This window comes from Leucoraja erinacea, chromosome 4 (assembly GCF_028641065.1).
Source record: "Leucoraja erinacea ecotype New England chromosome 4, Leri_hhj_1, whole genome shotgun sequence".
In the NCBI taxonomy this organism is placed as follows: Eukaryota; Metazoa; Chordata; class Chondrichthyes; order Rajiformes; family Rajidae; genus Leucoraja; species Leucoraja erinaceus.
The window spans coordinates 80,757,500-80,784,850 of NC_073380.1; the positions used below are offsets into that span (position 1 = coordinate 80,757,500).

Consider the following 27,351-nt stretch of genomic DNA (forward strand, 5'->3'; position numbering starts at 1 on the left):
CGCTCCAAGGAATAAAATCCCAGCCTGTCCAGGCGCGCACAATAAAGTTTATCGCGTGCTGCAAAACCAACGTTGGTGGAGGGCTATAATCTCTGAGCTTGCCCTGTGATTTGTACAATATTTATAAATCAATTCCACCAATTTTTTAACGCTGAACTTTTTCTCCCATTCCTGAAAGAGGAATCCTATTTGTTTGCCTGCCCTTCGGCACAATTTTCCACATCCTCCGTGATTTATTAGATTCCCGGAAGAAATTCCCAGCTCCTGGTTACTTTTTCGAACAGATCTGAGGAATTTTGTATTGAGCTCCACAAGACATCTACTTTCATCCCCTCTGGTTCTAAATCCCCAAACTTAAGGGGCTGTCCCACTGTACGAGCTAATTCAAGAGTTCTCCCGAGTTTCCCCTGATTCGACCTCGGAGAATTACAGTAATAACCGCTCGTAGGTACTTGGGGGCTCTCGTGAACTTATTGAAAATTCCTCAAGAGTGTTCACGAGCTTACCGCGTTTCCCGAGTACCTGCCGTTAGCGTTATGAGTCGCTAAGAGACGTCCCGAGCTCCGACGTACCCGCTACGTACATTCTACGTGCTTACCACAATTTTTTTTTAAACTCGGGAGAGCATTTGAACTAGCTCGTACAGTGGGACAGCCCCTTTATCGTCTCTCAACTTTAAGGTAAAGCAATTGAATCTAACATCCCACCTGTTTCGACTGAGCTGTTTCACCTTGGTTCACCTGACTACCCTGTGCTCATAAGTGCTGTAATTGTATTTTGTCCTGTATATTTTGTAATTTTCATTCTCGTGTTATGTTTTTATCCTGTTTTTTTCATTGCTTTTCAGTGCATCCCAGATTTGAATAGACTTTCATTTTGAATTATTTATCATTCTTTTGCAGAATAATGGTATTGCCAGCACAATCAGCATTTATTACACATCCCTAATTGCTTCTTGAAGCTTGAAGGTACTTCCAATGTTCCAGGGCAGGGAGTTCTGAGATTTAGATTTGGCATTAATGAAAGAACAGTGGTTATATTTCCATTTCAGGATGGTTTATACCTTGGAATCCTCAGCCGGTGTTGTCCGATGTGCCTGTCCTTTTCTGAGATGCTAAAGATAATAGATTTGGATGATTTTGGGGTGTAAATATCGTGCGTTTTGTAGATGGTACACACTTCAGCCACGGTGCCCTGGTGATGGATGAGTTATTGGTCAAGCAGACTACTTGTCTGGTTGGCATTGATTATCTTGCTGATGTCATGCTACTGTTGTTCAAAACAAAGGTTAGACTGTACATGGAATATAGTGTGCAGTTCTGGTCACCACACGATAGGAAGCACATGAATAAGCTTGAAAGAGTGCAGAAAACATTCACAAGGATGGTACTTGGTTTGGTGGGCCTGAGTAATTGGGAGACATTGGGTAGGCTAGGTCTGTTTTCTTTGGAGTGAAGGTGGCTGAGATGTGACATTATAGAGGTATATGACAACTTTGTGTGGCATAGTTAGGGTGGATAGCCAGTGTCTGCTTCCCATATTGGGGGTGTCCAAAACTAGGCGCAATAGGCTTGAGATGAGAGAGAGGAGGTTTTAAGGAGGTCTGAGAAGCAACATTTCATCCAAGTTGATACTTGGAATGAGCTGATGCCAAAGAAGGTGGTGGAGGCAGGAGCTGTAACAACATTTAAGAGGCATCTTGACAGATACTTGAACGACCAGGGCATGGCAGTATATGGGTCAGGCAAGATGTGATGGGCTGAAGAGCCTGCATGTATGCTATACTAATCTGATTCTATGTTTTCACCAAAATATGGGAACTATCATTTAAAACTGGTGTGTAAAACTTTGCACAGATGGTAGTGAATCTTTAGAATTCTCTGCCCTATTAGGGTGGTGGAGGCAGACCATTAGATAAATATATCTAAGGTGGGATGGATATATATTCAATAGATCCAGGAACTGAGGGTTACAAGGAGCTGGCATTGGAGGAGTGATGCCAACATCTAAGTAGCCAAGATCATGTTGAACAGTGGGGCGGGCATGAGGGGCCCAATGGTCTATTTTCTTGTAGTATTTTTGTGCTGTGGTTATGTAATAAGCCATGTATCAGTCCATTCCTGCATCTGTCAAAAAAGGGAATCTGCTGGTGGAGCTCAGCCTGTCAGGTAGCATCTGCTGAGGGAAATGGGCAGTCAATGTTTTGGATCGAGACCCTTCATCTGGATTGAGAGAGGGGTGATTCCAGCATCTGCCGTCTCTTGCTTGTAATTGTCAGGCTGCTTAATGTTCTGGCGAGTTGAAAAATAATATCCATTGTACAATCACAAGTGACCATCCCCAATTTCAATCTAATTGAAAAGCTGTTGGAGGTGGTTGGAGCTGGCACATTTTCCTGAGAAATTCCTGCACTGATTTGTGTCTGAAAGAAAAAATAATGATGTCTCCCATGTTGTGTCTTTTTATATCAGATGCAAGGTTACTGTACTGGTTACTCCCTTTGTTATTGAAAACAACGCATTTAACTCCTTCATGATTTTCAACATCACCTTCGATTGCATTGTAGCTTTCTCCAGTCTCTCACATAACTGAAGCTTTTTCCCCTGGTATCATCCTAGTAAATCCCGGTCTAAACATCCCCAGTGTTGTCATCTTTTCGAAAGTGTAGCCTAAATAAATTGAGTACAGTACTTCAGTTGATATGTAACCTGTAAGGACTGTGTATAAAGCTAGCTATTACTGAGTAAGTGTTGAATATAACTAGTTTACTAAAGGTTGTTTTATTGGTGTGTATAGATCCCTCTATGGACAAGTGATATTTTTGTCACATCAATGCCAGGGACTATCTTAATTCAACAATGGAGTTTTGATCACAATCCTGGACACAATGCTGAAAACCCATCATTTGCTGCTTTGAGGGCACCATTGCGCCCATAAGAACATGTAAAATGTATATTCTGCAGGCTGTGGTTCACTTCCCAACTCTCTATAAAGTGTTCCTTTATCTACATGACAAGACAGGAGAACTTGAATCCTTTTAACTTTTGTGTTCATTTCAAGGACAGTACAAGTAGCTGGCTAAGTTAGCATTTATTGCCTACTATCCATAATTGCTCACGGGCACAGTGGCTTGCCAAGTCATTTGTGATGATCAATTTAGAGTCAACCGCATTGCGCTTTATCTGTAGATCCATAAAGGCCAGATTAAATAAGGATAGTGGGTTTCATTCCATGAAGGACATTAATGAATCAGATAGGCTATGGATCACCCTTTTTCATTACTAATTTATTTAATTAAGTGAAATTAAATCCTTTTGCTGCCATGGTGAAATTTGAACTTGAGTCACATGATTACTGGATATCATAGTCACTATGCTTTGTATCCCTATGTTTATTAGCTTTATTGGTAATACCTTGGGTCACATAACTCTTAATAACTTAGCCGGACTCTTCAGTGATTTTCCAAGACCATAAAACTTGTAAACATAGACAATAGAAAATAGGTGCAGGAGTAGGCCATTCGGCCCCTCGAACCAGCACCGCCATTCAATGTGATCATGGCTGATCATTCCCAATCAGTACCCTGTTCCTGCCTTCTCCCCATGAACCCCTGACTCTGCTATCTTTAAGAGCCCTATCTAGCTCTCTCTTGAAAGTATCCAGAGAACTGGCCTCCACTACCCTCTGAGGCAGAGAATTCCACCCACACAACTCTGTGAGAAAAATTGTTTCCTCGTCTCCGTTCTAAATGGCTTACCCCTTTTTCTTAAACTGTGGCCCCTGGTTCTGGACTCCCCCAACATCGGGAACATGTTTCCTGCCTCTAGCGTGCCCAAGCCCTTAATTATCTTATATGTTTCAATAAGATACCCTCATCCTTCTAAACTCCTGAGTATACAAGCCCAGCCACTCCATTCTCTCAGCATATGACAGTCCTGCCATCCCGGGAATTAACCTTGTAAACCTAGGCTGCACTCCCTCAATAGCAAGAATGTCCTTCCTCAAATTAGGGGACCAAAACTGCACACAATACTCCAGGTGTGGTCTCACTAGGGCCCTATGCAACTGCAGAAGGACCTCTTTACTCCTCTTGTTATGAAGGCCAACTGCCATTCGCTTACTTCACTGCCTGCTGTACCTGCATGCTTACTTTCATTGACTGATGAACAAGGACCCCCAGATCCCGTTGTACTTCCCCTTTTCCCAACTTGACACCATTTAGATAATAATCTGCCTTCCTATTATTGCTACCAAAGTGGATAACCTCACATTTATCCACATTAAACTGCATCTGCCCACTCACCCAACCTGTCCAAGTCACCCTGCATTCTCATAGCATCCTCCTCACAGTTCACACTGCCACCCAGCATTGTGTCATCCACAAATTTGCTAATGTTACTTTGAATCTCTTCAGCTAAATCATTGATGTATATTGTAAATAGCTGCGGTCCTAGCACCGAGCCTTGCTGTACCCCACTAATCCAGGGCTCGAAATTAACGGTTGCCTGGGTGCCAATGACCACTCAAACTGCCGCTGGGCAACCTAAACGGCGAGTCATTTTGCCCGGCTTGGCAACTTGGTTTATATCGAAGATAGACACAAAAAACTGGAGTAACGTGACGTTTTGTGTCGGCGACAGTTGTGGGAAAGATGCTAAGTGTGGCGTGACGGAGGGTCGGAGCGAATGTCGGGCCCCACACAGCAGCAGCAGCGGCGGCGGCGACGGCTCCATCTCCTCCTCCTCCTCCTGCACCCGGCCCTGCCCGGCCTGTTTGCGGCAACTGCTGCCACTCCGCCAACGGCGCTTTCCAAACAGACTCTTGGAGGAGGGAGGTGTCGGTCAGAGGCAGAAGTAGAGTGTGGGGTGGGTGGGTGATTGGAGGAGGGAGACGAGCCAAAACATTCTCGACAGACCTGCACCGTAGCCAGGACCGATCCCGGTCTACGGCGCTGCAATCGCTGCCGAACCGCCACTGGACCATCCCTGTCCCCGCCCGAGAGCCTTCACACTCCCAGGGATGGCTAGAGGCGTCGGGAGTCAGACGGGCGCGGCGCCCCCAGCCAGCGCAGAGCAGCGCTAAACCCAGCTCACTCTGCCTGTCCCGCCAGGTTAACCAACAGCCCTATGTGGATTGAGACAGGGCTGTGGATGAGATAGGCAGAGTTGAGCTGCATTTAGCGCTGGATTGAGCTGAAATGACCGTTCACCGAAGCCTCGTTCGTGTGTGTGAGTGTGCGCTCGCGGCCGCCAAGATATTCTGTCCGCGGTACCCTCCATATTTTGGTTGCGATTTATGTGCCTGACAGGTTGTCCGAGGAGCGTTGGCCTTCCTTCCCACCTCCTCTGCCCCTTCCTCTCTCTCTCTCTCATACGCCCCCTCCACTACCCTTATCCTGAGACCCCTCCTCTCCATCCCGCACTGATCCCCATTCCTATCTCTATTCAGTCCTCACTGACATCCCCTGTGCTCCCCAGGCCCCTCCCCCCCCCCCCCTCCCCATCTATTCATCCTGCACTGATCTCCCTAGCCACCTCGCATTACTGCTCCCGGCACCCCCCATCAATCCTCCACTGCTGCCCCATCCGTCCTGCACTGCTCCCCCATCCAGCCTGCGCTGCTCACCCCGTCATCCTGCACTGCTCACCCCTGCATCCTGCACTGCTCCCCCCATCCATCCTGCACAGATCCCCCCCCCTTTCAACCCCACTGACATCCCCCGCGCGCTCTCCCCCTCATAATTTTACCTACTCCAACCAACACTCACTAATTCCCCTGCCTCAATCCATCCAATCCACACCAATTCATAACCCCCCCCGACCCTATTGTGCTGGAAATATCTTCAGAGCTAACATTGACCATGTTTGATAACGGAATGCAATCAATTATATGTTTTAATTCCCAATGTTATTATTTGTTTTAATCCATAAAGGTGGATTAATTAAATTTTGAACACTTGAAACATTAAAACCGCAGTGTTCGATTGTCACTGACACGTTATTACAGAATTCATTTTAATGGCACATCAATGCTGTTAATATGGAGTATCAGTACTGTAGTTATTTAATGAGCAACATTCACAACTATACATTGGATTTATCCAGGTTTTACTTCTACAGTCAGTCATATACACCACAAATTTGGTCAGGAGATATTTCAGTTGAAATTTTAACGTTAATTCTGAAGTGGGAATGATGGAAAAAGCGTTTATCAACAATTTTTTTTAAAATGGTGCTTACAAACTGGGTATCTTCATTGCCACATACATCTAATCTGAATGTCCGTTAATGTGGCATCTTGACACATTTAAATATATTACCAAACATTTGCTGCATTTCTGTCCTTCGACCATCTCTTAGTTAGTGTAATGTTTAACCTGTCAGATGGGTTTAGTCAGTTGTGTCAGCTATTATCATAAAATGCCTTTAGAAAATTCCTTGCAACCTGTATATTTTGTTGTGGATGAATTATGTGGGAAGCGAGAGTGTTTCTGTACCAATAGCAATAACGACCCATGCTATGGCCATGTCATGATAATGTTCGGTCCTTCACAGAAGACATGCTTGTAGTGTGCATGGTTAAGCATATATGTTATCAAGGTCCAGGATTTATTGACACAGGTTGATCATACGCTGAATAATCCAACCACACTTTTGTTTGGAACTGGAAATAAATAATAAAAATTGCATTAATTACAATGTGTAAAAAGAATTGAGATACCGTATTATAATTTTGCTGCATGTCATTGTGGTATATATCATGTCTTGATTGGTGAATATGTTAGTTTGTGACTTTATTTGAAGCAGGAATAATATGTGAATGCATAATTCCGACTGGCAACTACGCACTTCGTCCGAGCATACGTCATGCAAGCCATCTTAAATGACCACCAAAAATGTCATTTGGCAACCTAAAAAACTGCCAAGGTTGCCCGGCTGGCAACAGGGAAAAAAAGTCAAGCGAGAGCCCTGCATAAGCATCTACCGACAACAATCGATCCGAGGTAAAATGGCTGTCATAGTGCCGTATCCCATAGGCTGCATATGTACACTTCGTTATGCCCGCGCGACATAGAATTGTAACATCGCCAGATCGAGTCCGGGTACATTATACGTGCAGACGATCTCAGCTCATCATTGCAGTTTGATGAATTTAGAAGTTCCGCTGCTTCACTGACAGTGATTTTTCACGGTACATATTTTGTTTATGATTACTTTGTTTATTTATCTGTGAAGTGAGCGTGTATTAACTTTATTTTCGGGAATTTAGTTCTAAATGGGCAGAAACAAATTAAAGAAGTATCGTTAGACACTAAGCTGAAGTTAAAAACACAATAAGCCACACATCACAGCCCTGACGCTTCCATGTAGTGCAATTAGTGCCGTGACATCACTATGACGCAACGTCTTCAGTTGTCGCTGACAGGGTCATAGTTTGTCGTATCTTGTCACGGGTGTATGCAAGTTGACTTTGGTTGTCGTAGGTGTGGTCATAGATAGACGTCCCAATTCGCGAGGAATTGTGTCGGCGGTCAACGTAGCTTGTCATTGCTTGACGTCGACTAGGTGGTAACTTGCGTTGGGTGGGTCCAGATTTCTCACTGTCAGCTCTCACCCAATGTTGGCAGGTCTGCAGTGGGGACGATAGATATTACATTCTCGCCAATAGGTTCTCTTTTCTGCACTGTTTCCAGTGCAATCACGTCCTTGCAGCAACCAGAAACGCGTAAGCATGACAGCTTTGAGCCAACCGATGCTTTATGAACTTAAATGACCTCCCTGCGTCTATATGCGTTTAAAGAAATAAATGTCCTGCCCCCAGAACGTCGTTTTATCCATTTCCCCTCCGATCAGACTTCTCTGCGGCTTGTCGCTGCAGATTCCAGCATCTGCGGACAACGACGGCCTTGCTCGACCAGGTGAGCGGCCTCCACAAAATGCTCACCAAAGATACTAGAGGCGCTCTATAACAAAAATACTAGAGGAGCTCTATAGGGGGGTTGCACGAAAGGCCACTGGGTCATAGGGCTTGACGCACGGAGCCACTAAATCCAACTGGAAGACATCTGTCACTTCCGGTATATGTTATTAATGCTAGAAACGCGTACTTTCCTACCTGTTAAAAACCGCCAAAATGGTGAATTATTGCGGAAGTCGGGGTAAGTGTGAGAGACATGTACCCAACTTCAGAATTCCAAAAGTGAAGCGAAATGAAGGTATAGAGAAGCGAGAACTGAAGGGACAACAACAGCCAGAGAGCTTCCTTAACCCTCGAGCTGTCTCCTCCCATCCCCTCGCCCTCGGGCTCCTCCTCCTCCCTTTTTCCTTCCTTCTCCATCAGTCTGAAGAAGGGTTTCGGCCCGAAACGTCGCCTATTTCCTTCGCTCCATAGATGCTACTGCACCCGCTGAGTCTCTCCAGCATTGTCGTGTACGTCACATACAAAAAGTAATCCTCCGTCAGTTTCGCCACCTCCAACGTGACCCCACTACTCGCCACATCTTCCCATCTCCCCCCATATCTGCCTTCCGTAAAGACCGCTCCCTCCATAACTCCCTTGTCAATTCTTCCCTTCCCTCTCGGTCCACCCCCTCCCCGGGCACTTTCCCTTGCAACCGCAAGAGATGCAACACTTGTCCCTTTACCTCCCCCCTCGACTCCGTTCAAGGACCCAAGCAATTGTTCCAGGTGCGACAGAGGTTTACCTGCATCTCTTCCAACCTCATCTATTGCGTCCGCTGCTCTAGATGTCAGCAGATCTATATCGGTGAGACCAAGCGGAGGTTGGGCGATCGTTTCGCCGAACACCTCCGCTCGGTCCGCAATAACCAAGCTGACCTCCCGGTGGCTCAGCACTTCAACTCCCCCTCCCACTCCGCCTCCGACCTCTCTGTCCTGGGTCTCCTCCATGGCCACAGCGAGCAGCACCGGAAATTGGAGGAACAGCACCTCATATTCCGTTTGGGGAGTCTGCACCCCGGGGGAATGAACATCGAATTCTCCCAATTTTGTTAGTCCTTGCTGTCTCCTCCTCCCATCCCCCAGCCTTTGGGCTCCTCCTCCTTTTCCCTTTCTTGTCCCCACCCACCCCCGCCCCCCATCAGTCTGAAGAAGGGTTTCGGCCCGAAACGTCGCCTATTCCCTTCACTCTAGACGCTGCTGCACCCGCTGAGTGTCTCCAGCATTGTTGTGTACCTGTTATCTTTGATACTCACCGGCCTCCCACTCTGAGCATGCGTGCTCTGGGCGGTTTACGTACACGTGCGTGATGACGCATTGAACGCTTGGCTGGAGGCGGAAGTGCGTGCACGGCGAGGGCTCTCACCCGGGGCAGGATGGAGGAGGGCGCCGAGGCCCAGGTTGTCCTGCACATTGTGGTCGTGGGCTTCCATCACAAGAAGGGCTGCCAGGTGAGTCGGCCCGGTCGGCAGAGCTCTGGGCTGGGAGCAGGGAGCCCCACAGTGGTCAGGGGGGGATGAGAAGGAAGGCCGTACTGTTCATGCTGTAGGATCGGGGGAAAGCTTGGGAGTCTGTTCCTGGGACATGATGGATCAGCGTGGAAACGGGGGCTGGAGACTTGGGCTGGAATCGGCCAGTCCCTGGAACTGGAGGATGGGCTGGGTCAGTCCTTGGCACCGTGGAGGAGTGTTCGGGGGGTCTGTCTCTGAGGATGGGGGCAACAGGGAGTCTGTCCCTGGGACCTGAGGATGGACAAGGGTCGTATTCCTGGGATTGAAGTCTTGTGGGGGACAGGGATTTGCTCCTGTGGCCGTAGGATGGAGGGGGTCAGGGAGTTGGTCCCTGGGATCGAAGGATGGGGCTGGGATGCCAGTCCCTGGAATCGGTGGATGTGCAAGGAGTTGGTCCTTGGATCAGACGATGGAGGGGACAAGGCAGCCAGTGCTTGAGACCGGGGGATTGAGGGCGGCAGGGAATCACAACTTGGCATTAATGGAGAGAGGTTGGAGGAGCAGGAGAGACTTGAGGTGACAGTCTGTGGGATCAGGGAAAACGTGAGTGTTAGATAATGTGATCAGGTAACAAGGAGGCAGTAAAGTTTAGGAATTGGGGAGGACTGAGTTTCATGTTAGAAAATATTTTGAAAATAATGCCAGTTCAAAAGGTATTGTACCATTCACATGATCCTTTCCTTTGCCTAACCAAACAGCCTGAACAATTTCAACTCAATAGCCTTCAGGACCTGACTTCCTCCTTTTCTCTCATGATTGCATTGTCTCTTTTCATCCCAATCCCACAAATTAACTCTCAGTCCTTCCCAATTCCTAAATCTTATTTCCTCCTTCTACATTGAAAATCTAATTGTAAATGATTGTAAATAATAATAATCCCATTTCTCCAATCCAATTGAGCATTAATGAGGGTTTTCACAGAATACTGCTTCATCTGAATGCTGTAAACTTCTGTATTCTGACCTTCAGTCTGATTATGATAGGTGTTAATTTAAAAAAAAAATCTTTAAATGATTTGTATTTTAATATCGGATTCCAATTTTCAGCAGGAGCTTGTATGTACATAGTTCCTTTCACATAGCCAGATATGTTACCACACAGGCCAGATGACAGCTGTCAGAGGTGGAGTAATTAAATATGAGAGAAATCAAGAGGCTAAAAGTAGAGCAGCATTATGTCAGATGATTTGAGAACCAGAGGAGGTTACAGAGTTTAGATTGTTCGAGACTGTGGTGGAATTGAAAGCATAATAATAATAATAATGCATTTTATTTGCTGGCACCTTTCTGGACGCCCAAGGACACCTTACAGGACATATAAATCACAATACATTTATCAATATTAAAATCAAGTTGATTAAAAACAAAAAACAGAAAATACACAAAACATTTTAAGTCATTAAAATCAGGGTGAACATGGTGGAAGTTATGTCGGGTATGCTAATCTAAACAGGTGTGTTTTGAGTTGTGATTTGAATTGATCGATAGTGTTCAAGTCACGGATGGGAGGTGAGAGAGTGTTCCAGAGACGTGGGGCAGAGCAGCTGAAGGCTCTGGCACCCATGGTGCTGAGTCTAAATGTGGGGACAGTTAAAATTGCAGCTGAGGAGGAATGAAGTGACCGGGAAGGAGTGTATGGTAGCAGCAGGTCAGAGAGGTATTGGGGAGCAAGGTGGTGTAGGGCTTTGAAGGTCAGCAGTAAAATCTTGTAGTTAATCCGGTGGTGCACAGGGAGCCAGTGGAGCTGAGTGAGGATGGGTGTGATGTGGTCCGATGATCTGGTGCGGGTGATGATCCGGGCTGCAGAGTTCTGAATGCATTGGAGGCGATGAAGAAGTTTATTGGAGATGCAAGTGAGGAGGCCGTTGCAGTAATCGATGCGGGATGTGACCAGAGCGTGGATGAGGACTTTTGTATTGTCTTTGGAGAGGGAGGGGCGGAGTCTGGAGATGTTGCGGAGATGAAAGTATGCAGAGCATGTGAGAGTATAGATGAAAATTGAGACATTTTTAATCCAAAATTCAATGTAGGTCAATAAGCGGCCTTATTGCACCTAATGGATGTGTACCTAATTAAGGGAAATTAGGCACAAATATGTGGTTAGTCAAGTTTGGAGGTGACATAGACATGAAGCAGAGTTCTGTTTGCAGATGTGTGAAGCCGTGCAGATTTGAATGACGTTATGCATGGGTAGACACCGTGTCTACCCCGAGTCACAGTGCAGTTTTTCGAGCTGGAAGGTCAACAGTAGACATGGTCTTCTCCCTTCGCCAGTTCCAGGAGAAGTGCAGAGAACAGCGGATGCCCCTATATGTTGCTTTCATTGACCTCACCAAGGCGTTCGACCTCGTCAGCAGAGATGGCCTATTTAAGACTGCCAAAGATCGGCTGCCCACCAAAACTGCAGAGCATGATAGAATCCTTCCACATCAACACGAAGGGGACAGTGCAGTTCAATGGCAGCTTCTCTGAGCTCTTCGACATCCGCAGTGGTGTCAAAACAAGGCTGCGTCCTCGCTCCCACACTCTTTGGGATTTTCTTCGCTCTGCTTCTGAAACATGCCTTCGGCACTGCAACAGCGGGGATCTACCTGCAGAGTAGATCAGATGGCAGGCTCTTAAACCTCACCCGCCTCAGAGCAAAGACAAAAGTACGTGAAGCTCTCATCAGAGACATGTGGTTTACCGACGACGCCGCAGTTATATCCCACACCCAGCAGTAACTGCAATCACTGATGGGCCGCTTCTATCAGGCATGCAAGGAATTCGGGCTGACCATCAGCCTGAAGAAGATGAACGTCTTGGGGCAGGATACAGAGACGCCGCCTGTCATCACCATCGACGACTACAAACTCGATGCCGTCCATCAGTTCACATACCTCGGTTCCACCGTCACCGCCAACCTCTCCTTGGACACAGACTGATAAGAGGATCGGGCAGCTACAACTCTCACTCGGCTTACAACTCGAATGTGGACCAACCCAAAGCTGACAGTGAAGACAAAGATAGCAGTCTACAACACCTGTGTCATCAACACGCTGCTGTACGACAGTGAGACATGACTACATATGCCAGGCAGAAGAGAAGACTCAACACCTTCCACCTGAGAAGCAACCGCCGTATCCTGGGCATATCCTGGCAAGACAGAGTGTTCAACGCCGAGATCCTGTCTTGTGCTGGCCTTCCCAGTATGTACACTCTACTCGGGCAGCGCAGACAGCGGTGGCTGGGCCATGTCCACCGCATGGAGGATGTCCGTATTTCAAAATAAATCCTCCATGGAGAGCTGACATCTGGGAGGAGAACCATCAGCCGCTCCCAGCTATGTTACAAGGATGTCTGCAAGAGAGATATGAAGGCGCTCGACATCGATGTGGAGTCCTGGGAGAGCCTTGCAGCTGACCACACGAGGTGGAGAGGTACCCTGAACCAACATCTCAAAACGGGGTAAGAGAAACTGTTGAACGCAGCGGCACACAAGCGGGTACGCAGAACGGAGCGCAGCAACTTCAACAAACCAGCGACCTCACACAAATGTGACCTTTGCGACAGAGACTGTCACTCTCACATTGGTCTCTTCAGCCACAAGCGACGCTGCTCCAGCCGAGGTTTGGAGCAAGCAGCCAACAACTAGGATGCATCACCCATGGTTAGTCATGACCGAGGGGGGTCTACGTATGCATGTGAAAATAGATTATTGTAATGGCGGTACAGTTATCAGTTTGAGGCACGGTTCAGGATCACCGTGGTTGCAATTGGTGAAGTTCAGCTTCTGATAAATACCAAGGCGAGTCATACAGAATGGAAACGGGCCCTTCATTCCAACTTGCACATGCCGAACAACATGCCCCATCTACACTAGTCCCACCCATCTGCTTGCTTTTGGCCCATATCCTTTTAACACTATCCTATCCATGTACCTGGGTAAATGTTTATTTTAAACGCTGTGATAGTACCTGGCTCAACCATCTCCTCAGGGTAGTTCATTCCATATACCCACCACCCTTTGTGTGAGAAAAAAAGTTGCTCCTCAGGTTCCTATGAACGAGTTCGGTATTACAACTGCATATGCGTGAGTTTGCCCAGGTCATGGGTCATTCTGGATAAACATTCTCGTCAGCTGAGCTGTGTGTACATTACGATTGATAATTGTTTTGAACTGCGTTTCATACGCATTTTCCAGTTTAGCTTCGAGGTAAGAAAATACTGCTTTCAAACGATTAATTAGGTGTATTCATGGTTCATTTGTACAAAACAATGGTCATTTTGGTGGTTGTATCGGCTTTTCCTTGGACGTTTGCAGACCCGCCTCCGTGAGTGAGCGAGATCGTGATGATGAATAACAACCATTTTGTATTGCACCAAATGTCCAGCATAGCTGCTGTTTCACCCAAGTCACAGATCTCCCCACTTTGCCTCGTGGACTTTGGACCTAACGACCTGCTTGCGGAGATAGATAGGGTGTTCCATCCCACCCTCGCCCCACAGAGAGCTGTTCACATTTGCACATGGTTGAGGGGGATGGTGTTCGCAACCTCTCCAGTGTGGATACTTGCTGCCTGACTTTGGCCTCTGTGGGGATAGTTGCTGCTGGAGCCAGGCAGCTAGGTGGTTACTCAGTGACCACCTGCAGTGATTTGGCAGGTGATGCCAGACTCGACCCGATTCCCTTCACCTTCAAAATAACTTTCATGTGTAAATTTCCTCTCGAGTAGACCATTGATCGAAAGCACTATGCCTTGCAATATCTCCAACTCCTTGGGTAACACAGTGTTGTCAATAAATATCCTTTATTTAGTAGAATCTGGAGAGGACAGACATGTAGTGTGGGTATTAAAATATAACTTGCATGAGAAAGTATCCAAGACCCCTCTGAAATTTGTGAAAACATTCTTGATCTTCACCTTTTGTTGATGCCAAAGAAAATGTTTTCATAGTTTGAAGATGGGAAAAGATTCTCAATTCTTTGTTTATCCTGAATGCCCTTTGACAAATTCCATGATTCATTGCACACGCGAGGTACCAAATTCACTTATTGAATCATACCCCACCCCCCGATCGCCTTGAGCATATGTCCTTTGGTTCTAGATTGTCTAGGGCTTGTATATTCTGGAATTTAGAAGGATGAGAGGGCATCTTATTGAAACATAAGAATACTAGACCAAGTGCAGACCCGTTGGGTCTGTTCCCCTAACGTGCGGTTGTGGGGGGGAAGGCGGCATGCAGCGTCACACACACTAACTATCCCCCCCCCCACGCACTCACGCTAATTACCCCCCTTGATATTATATTAATATTATCAATTTGCTCCTTTTACCCCATAACCACCCTATCTACTGACGCATAGCCCCCAACTTGCATTCCCATCCGGAGGGGGGGGGGGGGCCGGGGGTAGAGAGTGAGGGCAGAGAGAGAAGGAGCAGAGACAGAGAGAGAGAGAGAGAGACACACAGACACAGAGAGAGGGGCAAGAGGGATAGGGGGGTGAAGGGGAGGAGAAGAGGGAGGTTGGGTGAGGGGGGAAAGGTTGGGGGGGAGGGGAGGAGAGAGAGAGGGTGAGAGTGAGGGGGAGAGAGGGGGGTGCTGAGAGGGGGGTGAGGAGGAGAGGTGGGGAGCAGGGAGGGGGAGGGAGGAGGAGGGAGGGTGGAGGGAAGAGGGTAGGGGGTGTGGAGGGGAGGGGGGTTTAGGGGAGGGTGGGGGGAGGGTATGGAAGGGGGGGGGGGGGAGGGGGGAGAGAGAGGGTGTGCTGAGAGGGGTGAGGGGAGGGGGAGAGGTGGTGGGAGGGGGAGGGAAGGGGGAGGGAGGGTGGAGGGAAGGGGTGGGGTTGGGGTGTGTAGAGGAGAGGGGGGGAAGAGAGAGGAGAGGGGGGGTGGGAGAGAGGAGAGGAGAGACGGGGGGAAGAGAGAGGAGGGGGGGGAGAGAGGAGGAGGAGAGAGGGAGAGGAGAGGGGAGAGAGGGGGAGAGAGGAGAGGGGAGAGAGAGGAGGGGGGGGGAGAGGAGGGGGGGGAGGAGAGGAGGAGGGAGAGGGAGAGTTCATGGGAGAGTGAGAGAAAGGGAGAGAGACAGGGGGGAGAGAGAGAGAGAAAGAGAGAGGGATAGGAAGAGAGAGAGGTGGGGAGAGTGCCTTTTTACTTCAACCCAAACAGCCAATTGCAGGCAGTGATTTTTTACTTCAAACTAACCATATATACATTTTCAAACCACATTAAGGGTACTCACAGTGATGTAGACATTTGTTCAGTGTCATTCAGAGTGACAGAGATTAATTGACAGAGCTCCATCTTGCAGAGACTAATTGAGGCACACCACTTCCTGGTTTTATAGTCCCTCCCCCTCCCTCCAGCAGGGGCAGCAGAGAGAATGGTGAATTTTGTAAAAACATTAATATCTCTGTCATTTTTCATCGACGGGAGAAATCCTCGGCACACATGCGGCGGAGGGGGGCTCTGAGCGAGGTGGCCAAAAATAACGGCCGTAGGTGGCGGCGTTCTCTCGGAAATCGCAGCACAGACGGCCAAATGCGGTCAAGAACAGAGATTTAGTAATATAGATTAAGTGTTTGGACACGCTAAAGGCAAGACACATGTTCCCGATGTTGGGATAGTCCAGAACCAGGAGCCACAGTTTAAGAATAAGGGGTAAGCCATTTAGAATGGAGATGAGGAAACACTTTTTCACACAGAGAGTTGTGAGTCTGTGAAATTCTGTGCCTCAGAGGTCGGCGGAGCCAGTTCTCTGGATACTTTCAAGAGAGAGCTAGATAGGGCTCTTAGGGATATGGGGAGAAGACAGGAATGGGGTACTGATTGTGGATGATCAGCCATGATCACGTTGAATGGTGGTGCTAGCTCGAAGGGCCGAAAGGCCTACTCCTGCATCGATTGTCTTTAGGTAGGTTTATTTCCATGCAGAAATGCACAATACTATTTTAGCAAACCTCTTATTCAAAAATATTTCAACAATCACAAACCATAGAATCGTACAAAATGTGCAGAAATATAGCACTTTCCGGCAAATTGTTTTTGAAGTGTAATGTAGGAAATGCATCAACAAATTTATGTAAAGGAAGTTCCTACGGAAGATATTGTGATAATGCTTTGGTAATTTACTTTTAATATTATGTCAGGACTAAATATTGGCCGGTGCACGGAGGATAACACCTCTACTTTGCTGTGGATTTGTTTATTAAATACCGAGAGACCAAATGGCTTATACAAAAATGATCACCTTTTGAAAGGATCATATTACTTTGGTGTACAAGAAAATAAAAACCCTTAACATTCAAAAGAAAGTGTCAAGTTGAATTGAACACCAGCTAGGAGGAAAGAGTTGACGAGTATTTCATGATGGAAGGCTTCAAATAGTTGACAAGTATTTTCATGGAGGACATAATGTTGTTTTCATCGTGTAGTTTGCAACTTAAGGTCAAAATTGGCTTATGCATATTCTAAAAATGGAACACAGTCATTGCCTGGGCACAGCCTGTACAGGATTGCACATTTAAGGGAGATGAGGAGGGATTTCTCAGAGGATTGTGTTTCTTTGGAATTATCTGTACCAGAGAGCTGTGAAGGCAGGATCATTATGGAGGTGGTTATGGAGGATTGTTTTTTCTAATTGGAGGCCTGTGACCAGTGGAGTGCAGCAGTCGGAGCTAGGTCCATAGTATTTGTTTAATTTAGTTTATTATTGTTGCGTGTACTGCCGAGGTACAATGCAAAGCTTTTATTTGAGTGTTTTCCAGTCAAAGAAAAGACTGTACATGAATAAAATCGAGCCATCCACAAGTGCACAGATAAAGGATACAACTTTTAGCGCAAGATGTACCATTGAAGCCCGATAAAGTCCAATTGAAGATAGTTCAAAGGTTTAGCAAATTTGCAAATGACACTGAAATTATTGATTTAGTGGACACTGAGGAAGGATAATTCATTTTGCGACAGGATCTGGGTCAAGGAATGGAAAATGGAATTGAACTCTGGCAAGTGTGAGGTGTTGTACTTTGATATGTCAAACCAGGGCATGATTTACACAGTAAATGATAGAACCATGGAGAGCTGCAGAGATGAGAAATATTGGAGTGCAGGTGCATGGGTCCCTGAAAGTTGACAGTGTGGTGAAGAGGGTGTTTGGCGTACTTGCCTTCATTTGGAAGGATGTTGGGCACAAAAGTTGAGAAATGATGATGCAGCTGTACAAGTCACAGTGAGACCACATTTAAAGTACTGCGTGCGGTTCTGTGCCCAGTTACAGGAAGGATGTCATTAGTTTGGAAATGGTGCCAAAGACATTCATCAGGATGTTACCTGGTCTTGCGTTATAGGGAGAGTTTGGATAGTCTGTCTCAATGTTTCTTTTGAGCACTCGAGGCTAAGGGGTGACCTTATTAAGGTATACAAGAACATGAGGGGCATGGATAGAGCAAACGGTCAGTCTTTTTGCATGGGTAGAGGATTCTAAACCTAGAGGGCACTGCCTCAAAGTGAGAGGGGCGAAATTTAAAAGGGTCCTCAGGCAACTTTTTAACTTGGTGGGTAATCCCTATCTGGAATGAGCTGCCAGAGGAAACTATAGAAATGGATACTTGAATGACTTTTAAAGGAGATTTGGACATTTGGGTGAGTATGGTATAGAGGGCTCTGCACCAAATGCAGACTTGTATACTCCCAGTATACCAATTTTGGCATGGGCAAGTTGGGCCAAGGGCCTGTTTCAGTGCCATTTCCCCAATGATCTTTTTGTTTGCAAGGGAATAGTTATTGACAGAGCTCATGGCTCTGAGGTGTAAACTGGTTTTGAATCATATTATTTTTTCAATTACTCTTTTTTTGTAAACCAGCATCTGCAGTTCCTTGTTTCAACATAATAATTAGTTGTTTATTTATCTGTTCGTTTCTCTAATTCAAAACCAGCATTTCTGGTTTATCTTGGACTTAATATCTCTGAATTAATTGGCGCTATTTTTTTTCTCTTCAAACTATACTTCATTGATCTGCTACTGAATATTATTAGAGAAATGTTCATGCACATTTAAGACTGGACTGAAATTATCCATTCTCTAATTAAAAGATTTAACTTTAGATTGCTCCTTGTTCTTCTACCTAATTAAAAATTAATGTTGCATGGTAATTTGTTCACAAGTATTTTCACTCATGCTAAGTGTACCTTGTCCATCACATTTCCGAGAGCTAGATCTAGATATGGTTTCTTGTTGCACTTTCTTGCTATTGTCAAATACTTTTTTCCCTTTCCCCTTTCACCTCTCTCCCTTCAGACAGAAGATACAAAAGCTTGAAAGTAAGTGCTCCTGATTCAGGAGCAGTTTCTTTCCACTTTTATCAGATTATTGAATAGTCCTACCATAAACTAGAATGTTGCCACGATCTTCCAACCTACCTCATTACAGAGCCTGCGTGACTCCTCTGTGACTAATGCTATAATGTTGTAATACTCTATTCTGCACACCGGTGTTTTTTTCTTTGTATTTGGTTGATGGCCAGTTTGGACATGTGTAGTGTAATATGACTTGATGGCATGAATAGTCCCCGAGGATTGGGCGTACTGCGCATGTTGTTCCTGGGATTGTTTAAAAACAAGGCAGGGTTCTAAGAGTTAAACCTAGCAATTATAGACCTGTTATAGGTTGAATTTGGGTCTTTATTCTCTGACGCAGAAGGTTCCTGTGGGTGGGCAAATTAATGGAAAAGATACTTAGAGATAATATATATAAGCATCTAGATAAACAGGGTCTGATTAGAAACAGTCAACATGGATTTGTGCCTGGAAGGTCATGTTTGACTAATCTTCTTGAATTTTTTGAAGAGGTTACTAGGGAAATTGATGAGGGTAAAGCAGTGGATGTTGTCTATATGGACTTTAGTAAGGCCTTTGACAAGGTTCCTCATGGAAGGTTGGTAAAATCTAAGCACAGAAGATTCAACTGTTGGGTATAAGCCTCCATAATGGCTAGTTTTCACGGGGCGACTTGATAGCAAGTGGAGTGGTCGTGGTCTAGCACATGGATTTCAACAGTGGACTGTTATCGTGAATGGGTGGAGAAGCCAAATGATGTTACTTTGTTGTCACACACCATATTGGTTTTTTTTCACCCGAGCTCTTTAATGAGCTGAAGAATAATCTTTTTTTAGACAATGTGTTTGGTGTGATGCACCCTTCTCTCAATATGTGCAAGAGGGTAATGGTGGCTCTTTGTTGTCACTCCCATGGCTGAAGAATAATCTTTTTTTAGACAAATGTTTTGTTTATCGGATTATTGTGTTGGAGGCAGGTGACCTAGTGGGGCTCCAAGCCTCTTCAGGCTGATCTGTGTTGGGTCCTTTGTTGTTTGTCCCTCTCCCTCCCTCTCCCTCTCTCCCTCTGTCTCTCTCCCTCTGTCCCCCTCTCTCCCTCTCCCTCTCCCTCTCTCTCTCTCCCCTCCGCTAGGCCAATGGGCCATTATATTCACTGTGTGCCTCTCCTCTCTCTCTCTCTCTCTCTCTCTCTCTCTCGGGCTCTCTCTCTCTCTCTCTCCCTCCCTCCCTCCTCCCCCTCTCTCCCTCTCTCCCCCTCTCTCTCTCTCCTCCCCCCCCCCCCCCCCCCCCCCCCCCCCCCCCCCAGAGTCACCCAAGTTACACGATTCGCACTGGCCACTACGTGTTGCCTCAACCACAAGTGTAGTCGCCACGGTGGTCCACGAATGCCGTATTGTTACCGCACGAGGTTCCCACGATGTTAAACTCTGGTTACCTCTTGCGTCAAGTCGCCCCGTGAAAAGGGGGTTTAAGTGCTTGAGGAGCATAAGTGCAGCTTCTTAAGAAAGTCTTTGTCCTTGAATCTTCCGGTCACAGCCTACCCTGATCCAGATTGCACACTGCCTTTAAATTGTGCAGGAAGCCCACATCCTAACTTTACATCCATACATGTGTAAAAGAGGAGTATGTCCCCAGGGCCCCACAATCAACCTTCACTGTTTAATAATGATTAGGCAAATACAATTATAAAACTTAACTCCAATTTCCCTATTATCGCCAGTGATCTTCCACACCCCCCATTATCTACAACAGCCTTAAAAAATATTCAAATGCTTTTTTTCATACAGTTGTTTTGAGCAAGAGAGTTTCAAACACACAATTCTCTGCAAGAAAAAAATGTAGGTCTCAGTCCACATCATCCTGGATGTGTCAGTAATAGATCCAGAAAGACTGCATAATCTAAAATTGGAGAATATGACACTGAGTGTGTCCAGATGGAAGATTAGATATTGTTCCTCAAGCTTGCATTGGGTTTCATTGCATCAATGCAGGAGGCTACAGACAGATTGGGCGGGGTTGGAGAGGTATGGTAATTAAAAAGTGACGGGTTACTCCAAACTTGGGCTGCTTCTGTGGATTGAACAGATCAATGGTCTGCCAGTGTAAAGAAGACTCAGACTAAGTGAGTCTGAAGAAGGGTTTTGGCCCGGAACGTCGCCTATTTCCTTCGCTCCATAGATGCTGCCGCACCCGCTGAGTTTTTCCAGCACTTTTGTCTACCTAAAGGAGACTAAATTGTGATCACAGAATGCATTAAACTAATTTGAAGAAGTACAAGCGAATCTCTGCTTCACGTGGAAAGGTACTCTTTGGGTCCCTGGATGGTGAAAAAAAGATATGTGTTGCAATTCCCGTGCTTGCATGGGAAAAGTGCCATTATTGGGGAGACAGTTGATGGGGACATAAGGGTAAATTGGTGAGTGGAGAAGGGAGCAAAGGAAAGTCAAGTCAAGTCACATTTATTTATATAGCACATTTAAAAAAACAACTCTCATTGGCCAAAGTGCTTTACATTTATTATAAGAATAGTATAAACAAACAAACTACATGCATACATATATACATATAGCCCTCGCTCAGTGGGCGTCAGGAAAGGCTTGGGAGTATAGATAAGATTTTAGTCTTGACTTAAATGAGTCGATGGAGGGGGCAGTTCTGGTGGGAAAGGGGATGCTGTTCCACAGTCTAGGAGCTGCAACCGCAAAGGCGCGGTCGCCCCTAAGCTTATGCCTAGACCGCGGGATATTCAGCAACCCCAAGTCGGCCGATCTGAGGGACCTGGAGGTGGAGTGGTGGGTGAGAAGACCTTTAATGTAGGAGGGGGCAAGCCCATTGAGGGCTTTGTAGACATAGAGGAGGGTCTTGAAATGTATACGGAACCGCACAGGGAGCTAGTGGAGAGAGGCCAGGATCGGGGTGATGTGGTCCCTTTTTTGGGTGCCCGTCAGGAGTCTCGCTGCGGCGTTTTGGACCAGTTGCAGGCGGGACAGGGAAGATTGTGCCAGTGTAAAGAGAGTTGCAGTAATCTAGGTGGGAGGAGATAAATGTGTGGATGATCTTTTCGAGGTCATCAAAGTGGAGGAATTGTTTTATTTTAGCTATTGTCCGAAGCTGAAAGAAGCTAGCTTTTACCACGGCATTGACTTGTTTGTCAAATTTCAGTGCTGAGTCAAATACCACGCCGAGGTTTTTGACGTGAGGTTTGAGTAGTGGGGTAAGGCTTCCAAGGCTGCCTGCTATCATTTTGATTGAGTCCGAGGGGCCGAGAAGGATGACTCTCATTTAGTTGGAGGAAGTTCTGGGCCATCCAGCAAGTGGTAAGGTTTACGTGAAGAATAATCCAATGAATGCGGAAGCTGGTGGGATTGGGAAGACCTGGGGATATCTAATCTTGTTCTGTTAGAATGTGGGTGAAAGTAAAGGCGTAGAAATTGATGATATGTGATTAAGGATTTTGTCCTCTGGTAGGGGGAAGACGTGCTTTAGAAAGCTTCATGGTGCATGGTGGAAGTTTGTGGCTTGCGTGTATTTGTGGCTCGCTTGTCCCGTGAGATGGAGATTGAGAGATCTAAAAAGAGATACGGATAACTAGAGTTATTGGGTGAAGTTTTGGGTCGAGACCCGTCTTCAGGGTCTGAAGAAGGGTCGAAACCTGCAACATCATCCAGAGTGAGCACCACCGGAAACTGGAGGAGCAGCACCTCGTATTCCGCTTGGACAGTCTGCATCCCGGTGGCCTGAATATTGATTCTCAAATTTCCAGTAGCCCTTGCTGTCTCCTCCCCTTCTCAGCTCTCCCTCAGCCTCCCTTCCCCCCACCTCTCCCCCTCCCCCCCCTCTTCCCCCCCCTCCCCCCCCCTCCCTTACCCCCCCCTCTCCCCCTCCCTGCTTCCCCCCCCCCCTCTTCCCCCCCCCCTCTCCTCCCCCCCTCCTTCTCCCTCCCCTCCCCCCCTCCCCCCCCTCCCCCCCTCTCCTCCCTCCCTCCCTCCTCCCCCCCTCCTCCCCTCCTCCTTCCCTCTCTCCCCCCCTCCCTCCCTCCATCTCTCTCCCCCCCTAAACCGCACGTTCGGGGAACAGACCCAACGGGTCTGCACTTGGTCTAGTATACTTTTAAAAGTGTGTGTATGTGTGTGTGTGTGTGGGAGTTGGAGGGTGTGTGTGTGTGAGCCCTCCGCTGTCCTCCCCTCCCTCCTCTTTCTCTCTCCCCCCCTCCTTTTTCCTCTCCCTCTCTCTTCCTCCCCCCTCTCTCGTCCACCCCCTCTCTCTCGTCCACCCCTCCCTCTCTCTCCCCCCCTCCCTCATTCTCCCCTCCTCTTCTCCCAAACTTCTTCCCTCTCTCTCTTTCCCCCCTCCCTCTCTCTCCCCCTCTCCCTCCCTCTCTCTTCCCCCTCCCTCTCTCTTCTCCCCCTCTCTCTCCCCCTCCCTCTCTCTCTCTCTCCCTCTCCTCCCTCTCTCTCTCCCCCTCCCTCCCCCCTCTCCCCCCTCCCCTGAACCCCCACCCTCCCCCCCCTCCACCCTTCCCCCCCCCCCCCCCCTCCCCTACCCCCCCTTCCCCTCCCCCCCCCCCCTCCCCTACCCCACCTCCCTCCCCCCCCCCTACCCCCCTTTCCACCTCCCCCCTCCCTTTCCTCCACCTCCTCCACCCCCCTCCCTTCCCCCCACCTCTCCCACTCCCTTCCCGCCCCTCTCCCCCCTTCCCTTTCCCCCCTCTGAGCCCCCCTTCCCTCCCTCTCTCCTCCCATCTCTTACTCCACCCTCCCCCTTACCCACCCACCCTCTCCTTCTCCCCTCCATCCCCCCTCTCCCTCTGTCTTTTGCCCTTCTGTCTCTGTCTCTCCCTATTCTCGTTCTGGCCTCACTCTCTACCCCCCTCCCCTCCCACTCTAGACGCGCCTGCGAGTTGGGGGCTATGCGTCAGTGGATAGGGTGGTTATGGGGTAAAAGGAGCAAAGTAATAATATTAATATAATATCAAGGGGGGTAGTTAGCGTTTGTGCGGGGTGGTAGTTAGTGTGTGTCACGCCGCATGCTGCCCCCAGCCCACCCACCCCCCTCCCCCGCAACCACAGATTGGGGGAACAGACCCAATGGGTCTGCACTCGGTCTAGTACTTTTATAAACTTCTACCAGGTCATCCCTCAGTTTCTGACACAAGTTTTTCCAACTTCTGTCAACTAGTACCCTCTAATCAACGAAGCCTCTGAAACCTATTCTGCACCTTCTACAAAGCAAGAATGTGTTAGTTGATTGCATTTCTCTTATGATCATTCTTCAGCAATTTTTCGTGGGGAGAGACCACTCACCTAGTTGCTCTGTCGGTATTCATATTTTTGCTTCACATGAGTTTTCGCTTTCCATACCTCATGTAACCTGATATGTATTTCATTCAGGTTTTTCAGCTTTATCTCGTGTCATCTTTAAAGCATCTGTTCTATTTAACCACACGCATCATCCATTAAATTGAAATTTCTATATTTGAATAATTTATCGTGTAAAGATGGTTCTCACAAATTCCTTTAATAATATTTTAGTGACTGTTTTTGTTTATGGCTCCTACTTTTCATTCGTCTGCATGTTGAAACATCTTGGTCCAGCTAGGGTACAAATTACATCGGGAGATAAAAATCAGCATGTAAGAAAGGCAATGTTACAGTGGTAATGGAGGATTTCAACTTGCAGGTAGACTCGGAAAATCAGGTTGATACTGAATCCCCAAAAAAGGGAAATTGTAGAATGCCTATGAGATAGCTTCTTAGAGCAGTGTGTGGTGGAGCCTCCTAGGGAAAAGGCAATTTTGGATTTGGCGTTGTGTAACAAACTGGATTTGGGTTCTTAAAGCTTAGAAGCTTAAGGTTAAGGAACTCGTAGGAGGAGGTGACCATCATGATATGATAAAATTCACCCCTACAGCAGAGAGAGAGGGGGGGGGGGGGGCAGAGGGGAGAGGGAGGGTGGAGGGAGGGAGGGAGGGGGAGGGAGGGATCCATTTTGGTGGCAGAGAAAAATCAGGTGTGAAAGCAGCTGGACTAACACCAGTTGATTGGAAAGGGCTTAGCAGGAGTGGAGTACCAATGGCAGGAGTTTCTGGGAGTAATTTGGAAGATGCAGGATATGTTCATTCTAAAGAGAAGGAAACATTCTAAAGGGAGAATGACCATGGCTAACAAAGTACATCAAAGTTAGCATAAAAGTAAAAGAGAAGACATATAATAGTGCAAAGAATAATGGGAAGCTAGAGGATTGTGAATGATTTATATAACTAATTGATGGCAACTTAAAAGGCAATGGAAGGGGATAAAAGGTGAAATATGAAGGGAAGGCGGTAAATAATATAAAAGGGAATACCAACATTTTCTTCAGATATATATAAACACTAAAAGAGAGGCAAGAGTGTACATTGAACTTGGAAAATGATGCTGGAGAAGTAGAAATGGGGAATAAAGAAATGGCATTAATAACAATGGTGAAACTCCCAAATTTTATTAAAAGAATTACAGCTATTTAAGATTTCTTAGACCTGAATCATTGGATTCTCAGAATGTGGCCCTAATTTTAAATAGCTTTGCATCTTTACCGCCATCAAGGATTGTGGTATGATATGTTAAAATTGTAAAATATCAAAGCAAAGATGGATATTGTCCTGAGACATATGAGGGTAAAGAGCCATGGGGTGCATGGTGGGATTGGTGTTGTGGAGAGGTGCCCTGAAAACAGATGGGGCTGCTAGCTGCTATCAATAAATGGTTACTGTGTACTGCAAGTCCCTTACTTACATATTTATCACTGATAGGATCAGAGACAGTCTGGTCACTGGTGACAGTGTTCATTGTGGTCAATTAATTGTTATCAATTGTTAAAACTAATTATTGTTGTTATATTACTGTTACTTATTTCAATTTCCTTTCTGGAACACTATAGGTTGAATTTTCATATCCACCGTTGGTTCCAGCAGAAGGACATGATAGTCACAGCTTGCCCGAGGAATGGAAATACCTTCCATTTCTTGCTCTGCCAGATGGAGCACATAACTACCAGGAGGGTGAGATATATAAATTAAATCTATTTATATTTATACTTTCTGTAGTTTGTAAATATCAGTAGATAGTTCCTTCAACCAAGATCTTGTTTGTATTCTGGAGAAATATAACTTTATCACCTATTCTTGTTCAAGTGCTTCATTTGGCTACTTTGTGAAAAAGGAGTTAAGACTTCTCCAAGCTTCCTGCTTGCCTTCTTCCCACAGCACTGTTCAACACTTTTTTCTTGATATTATTAGTGATGTGGATCTTTCTGTGTGTCGAGTTCTCCAACTTCAAGTAACGCCTGCTTTCCCTCTCTCTCCATCCCTCCCCATCCTTGTTCTCCGACCAGTCTGACTGACTTTCTAATTCCATTTTATCTTTGCATGATTTGTCGTCACCTTCCCCAGCTAACAATGATCTATCTACATTTTCCTTGAACTTTGTCTCCTTTGATGTTTCGCTTCCATATTTCTGTGTCTCCCTCTCCCTACACTGTCAATTAAGCAGGCTGCTTTGAAGTGGGTGATGTCAGGCTTCTTGAGAGAGATGTGCTGCACCCATCCATCATATTGCTGACGTAACATAGATAGTAGAAGGGCCTTGGGTTGTCAGTCGGTGAGTCAGTTGCCACAGAATACCTTAGCCTCTAATTTCTTTAGCCACGGTAATTATTTGGCTGGTCCAGTGAAGTATCTGATCATTGATAACGCTCAGCATAATGATGATGGTTCATTGGTGGTAATGTCAATCGCTGTCAAGAATAGGTAGTAATGCTCTCACTTGTCGGCTTATGGATATTGTCTGTCATTTATGTGGCTAGATGATTACTTGCCACAGCAGTTCATGCCTGAATTTTGTTTAAGTCTTGCTGCATTCAGGCATTGTCGTCTTCATTTACTGAGGAATTGAGAATGGAATTGAATATATTGCAGTCATCAGAGTAGACTTGATGGGCCAAATGGCCTACTTCTCCCATTCCTTATGAATACCTTAATTTCTGAGCTTTGGAAGGAAGCTCATTGATGAAGCAGCTAAAAATGGTTAAATCTGGGACTTTACCTTGAGTCCCTCCTACATTGAAGTAGACCACAAAGTTGGGTAACTCAGTTGGTCAGGCAGCATCTCTGGAGGACATGGATAGGTGATTTTTCAGTTAAGGACTCTTCTTTAGACTGTGGAGTCCCTTCCTGCTTTTATTCCCCTCCCACAATCATTCTGAAGCAGAGTCCAGACCCAAAATGTTGCTTATCCATCTTCTCCATAGATGCTGCCTGACCAGCTGAATTACTCCCGCACTTTTTGTCTTCTTTGGTAAGCCCGCATCTGCAGTTCCTTGTGCCTAAATGGTAATTGCATAGGGTGGGTTTGTTATGCTTCTAATTAACAGGGCACACCTGGGCAATTTTCCATATTGTTGGTATCGATGTCAGTATTGTAACTATACTAGAATGGTTTGGCTTGAATTACAGCTAGTTCTGGTGCACAGGTGTTCAGTACGCCAGCTGAAATATTGTCTGGAACCAGAGCCTTTGCTATATCCAATGCTCTTA

General features: G+C 46.5%; 1 protein-coding gene across 1 annotated transcript in view; it reads left to right on the plus strand.

Annotated features, from left to right (window-relative positions):
• The first annotated feature begins 9,256 nt into the window (after positions 1-9,256).
• Positions 9,257-27,351, plus strand: part of avl9 (AVL9 homolog (S. cerevisiase)) — a 71,119-nt gene continuing 53,024 nt past the window's right edge. Inside the window, exons 1-2 of the mRNA XM_055634638.1 lie at positions 9,257-9,409; positions 25,698-25,818. Coding sequence (XP_055490613.1) covers positions 9,335-9,409; positions 25,698-25,818 — 196 coding nt within the window. The 5' untranslated portion in view covers positions 9,257-9,334. The remainder of the gene's footprint in view (positions 9,410-25,697; positions 25,819-27,351) is intronic.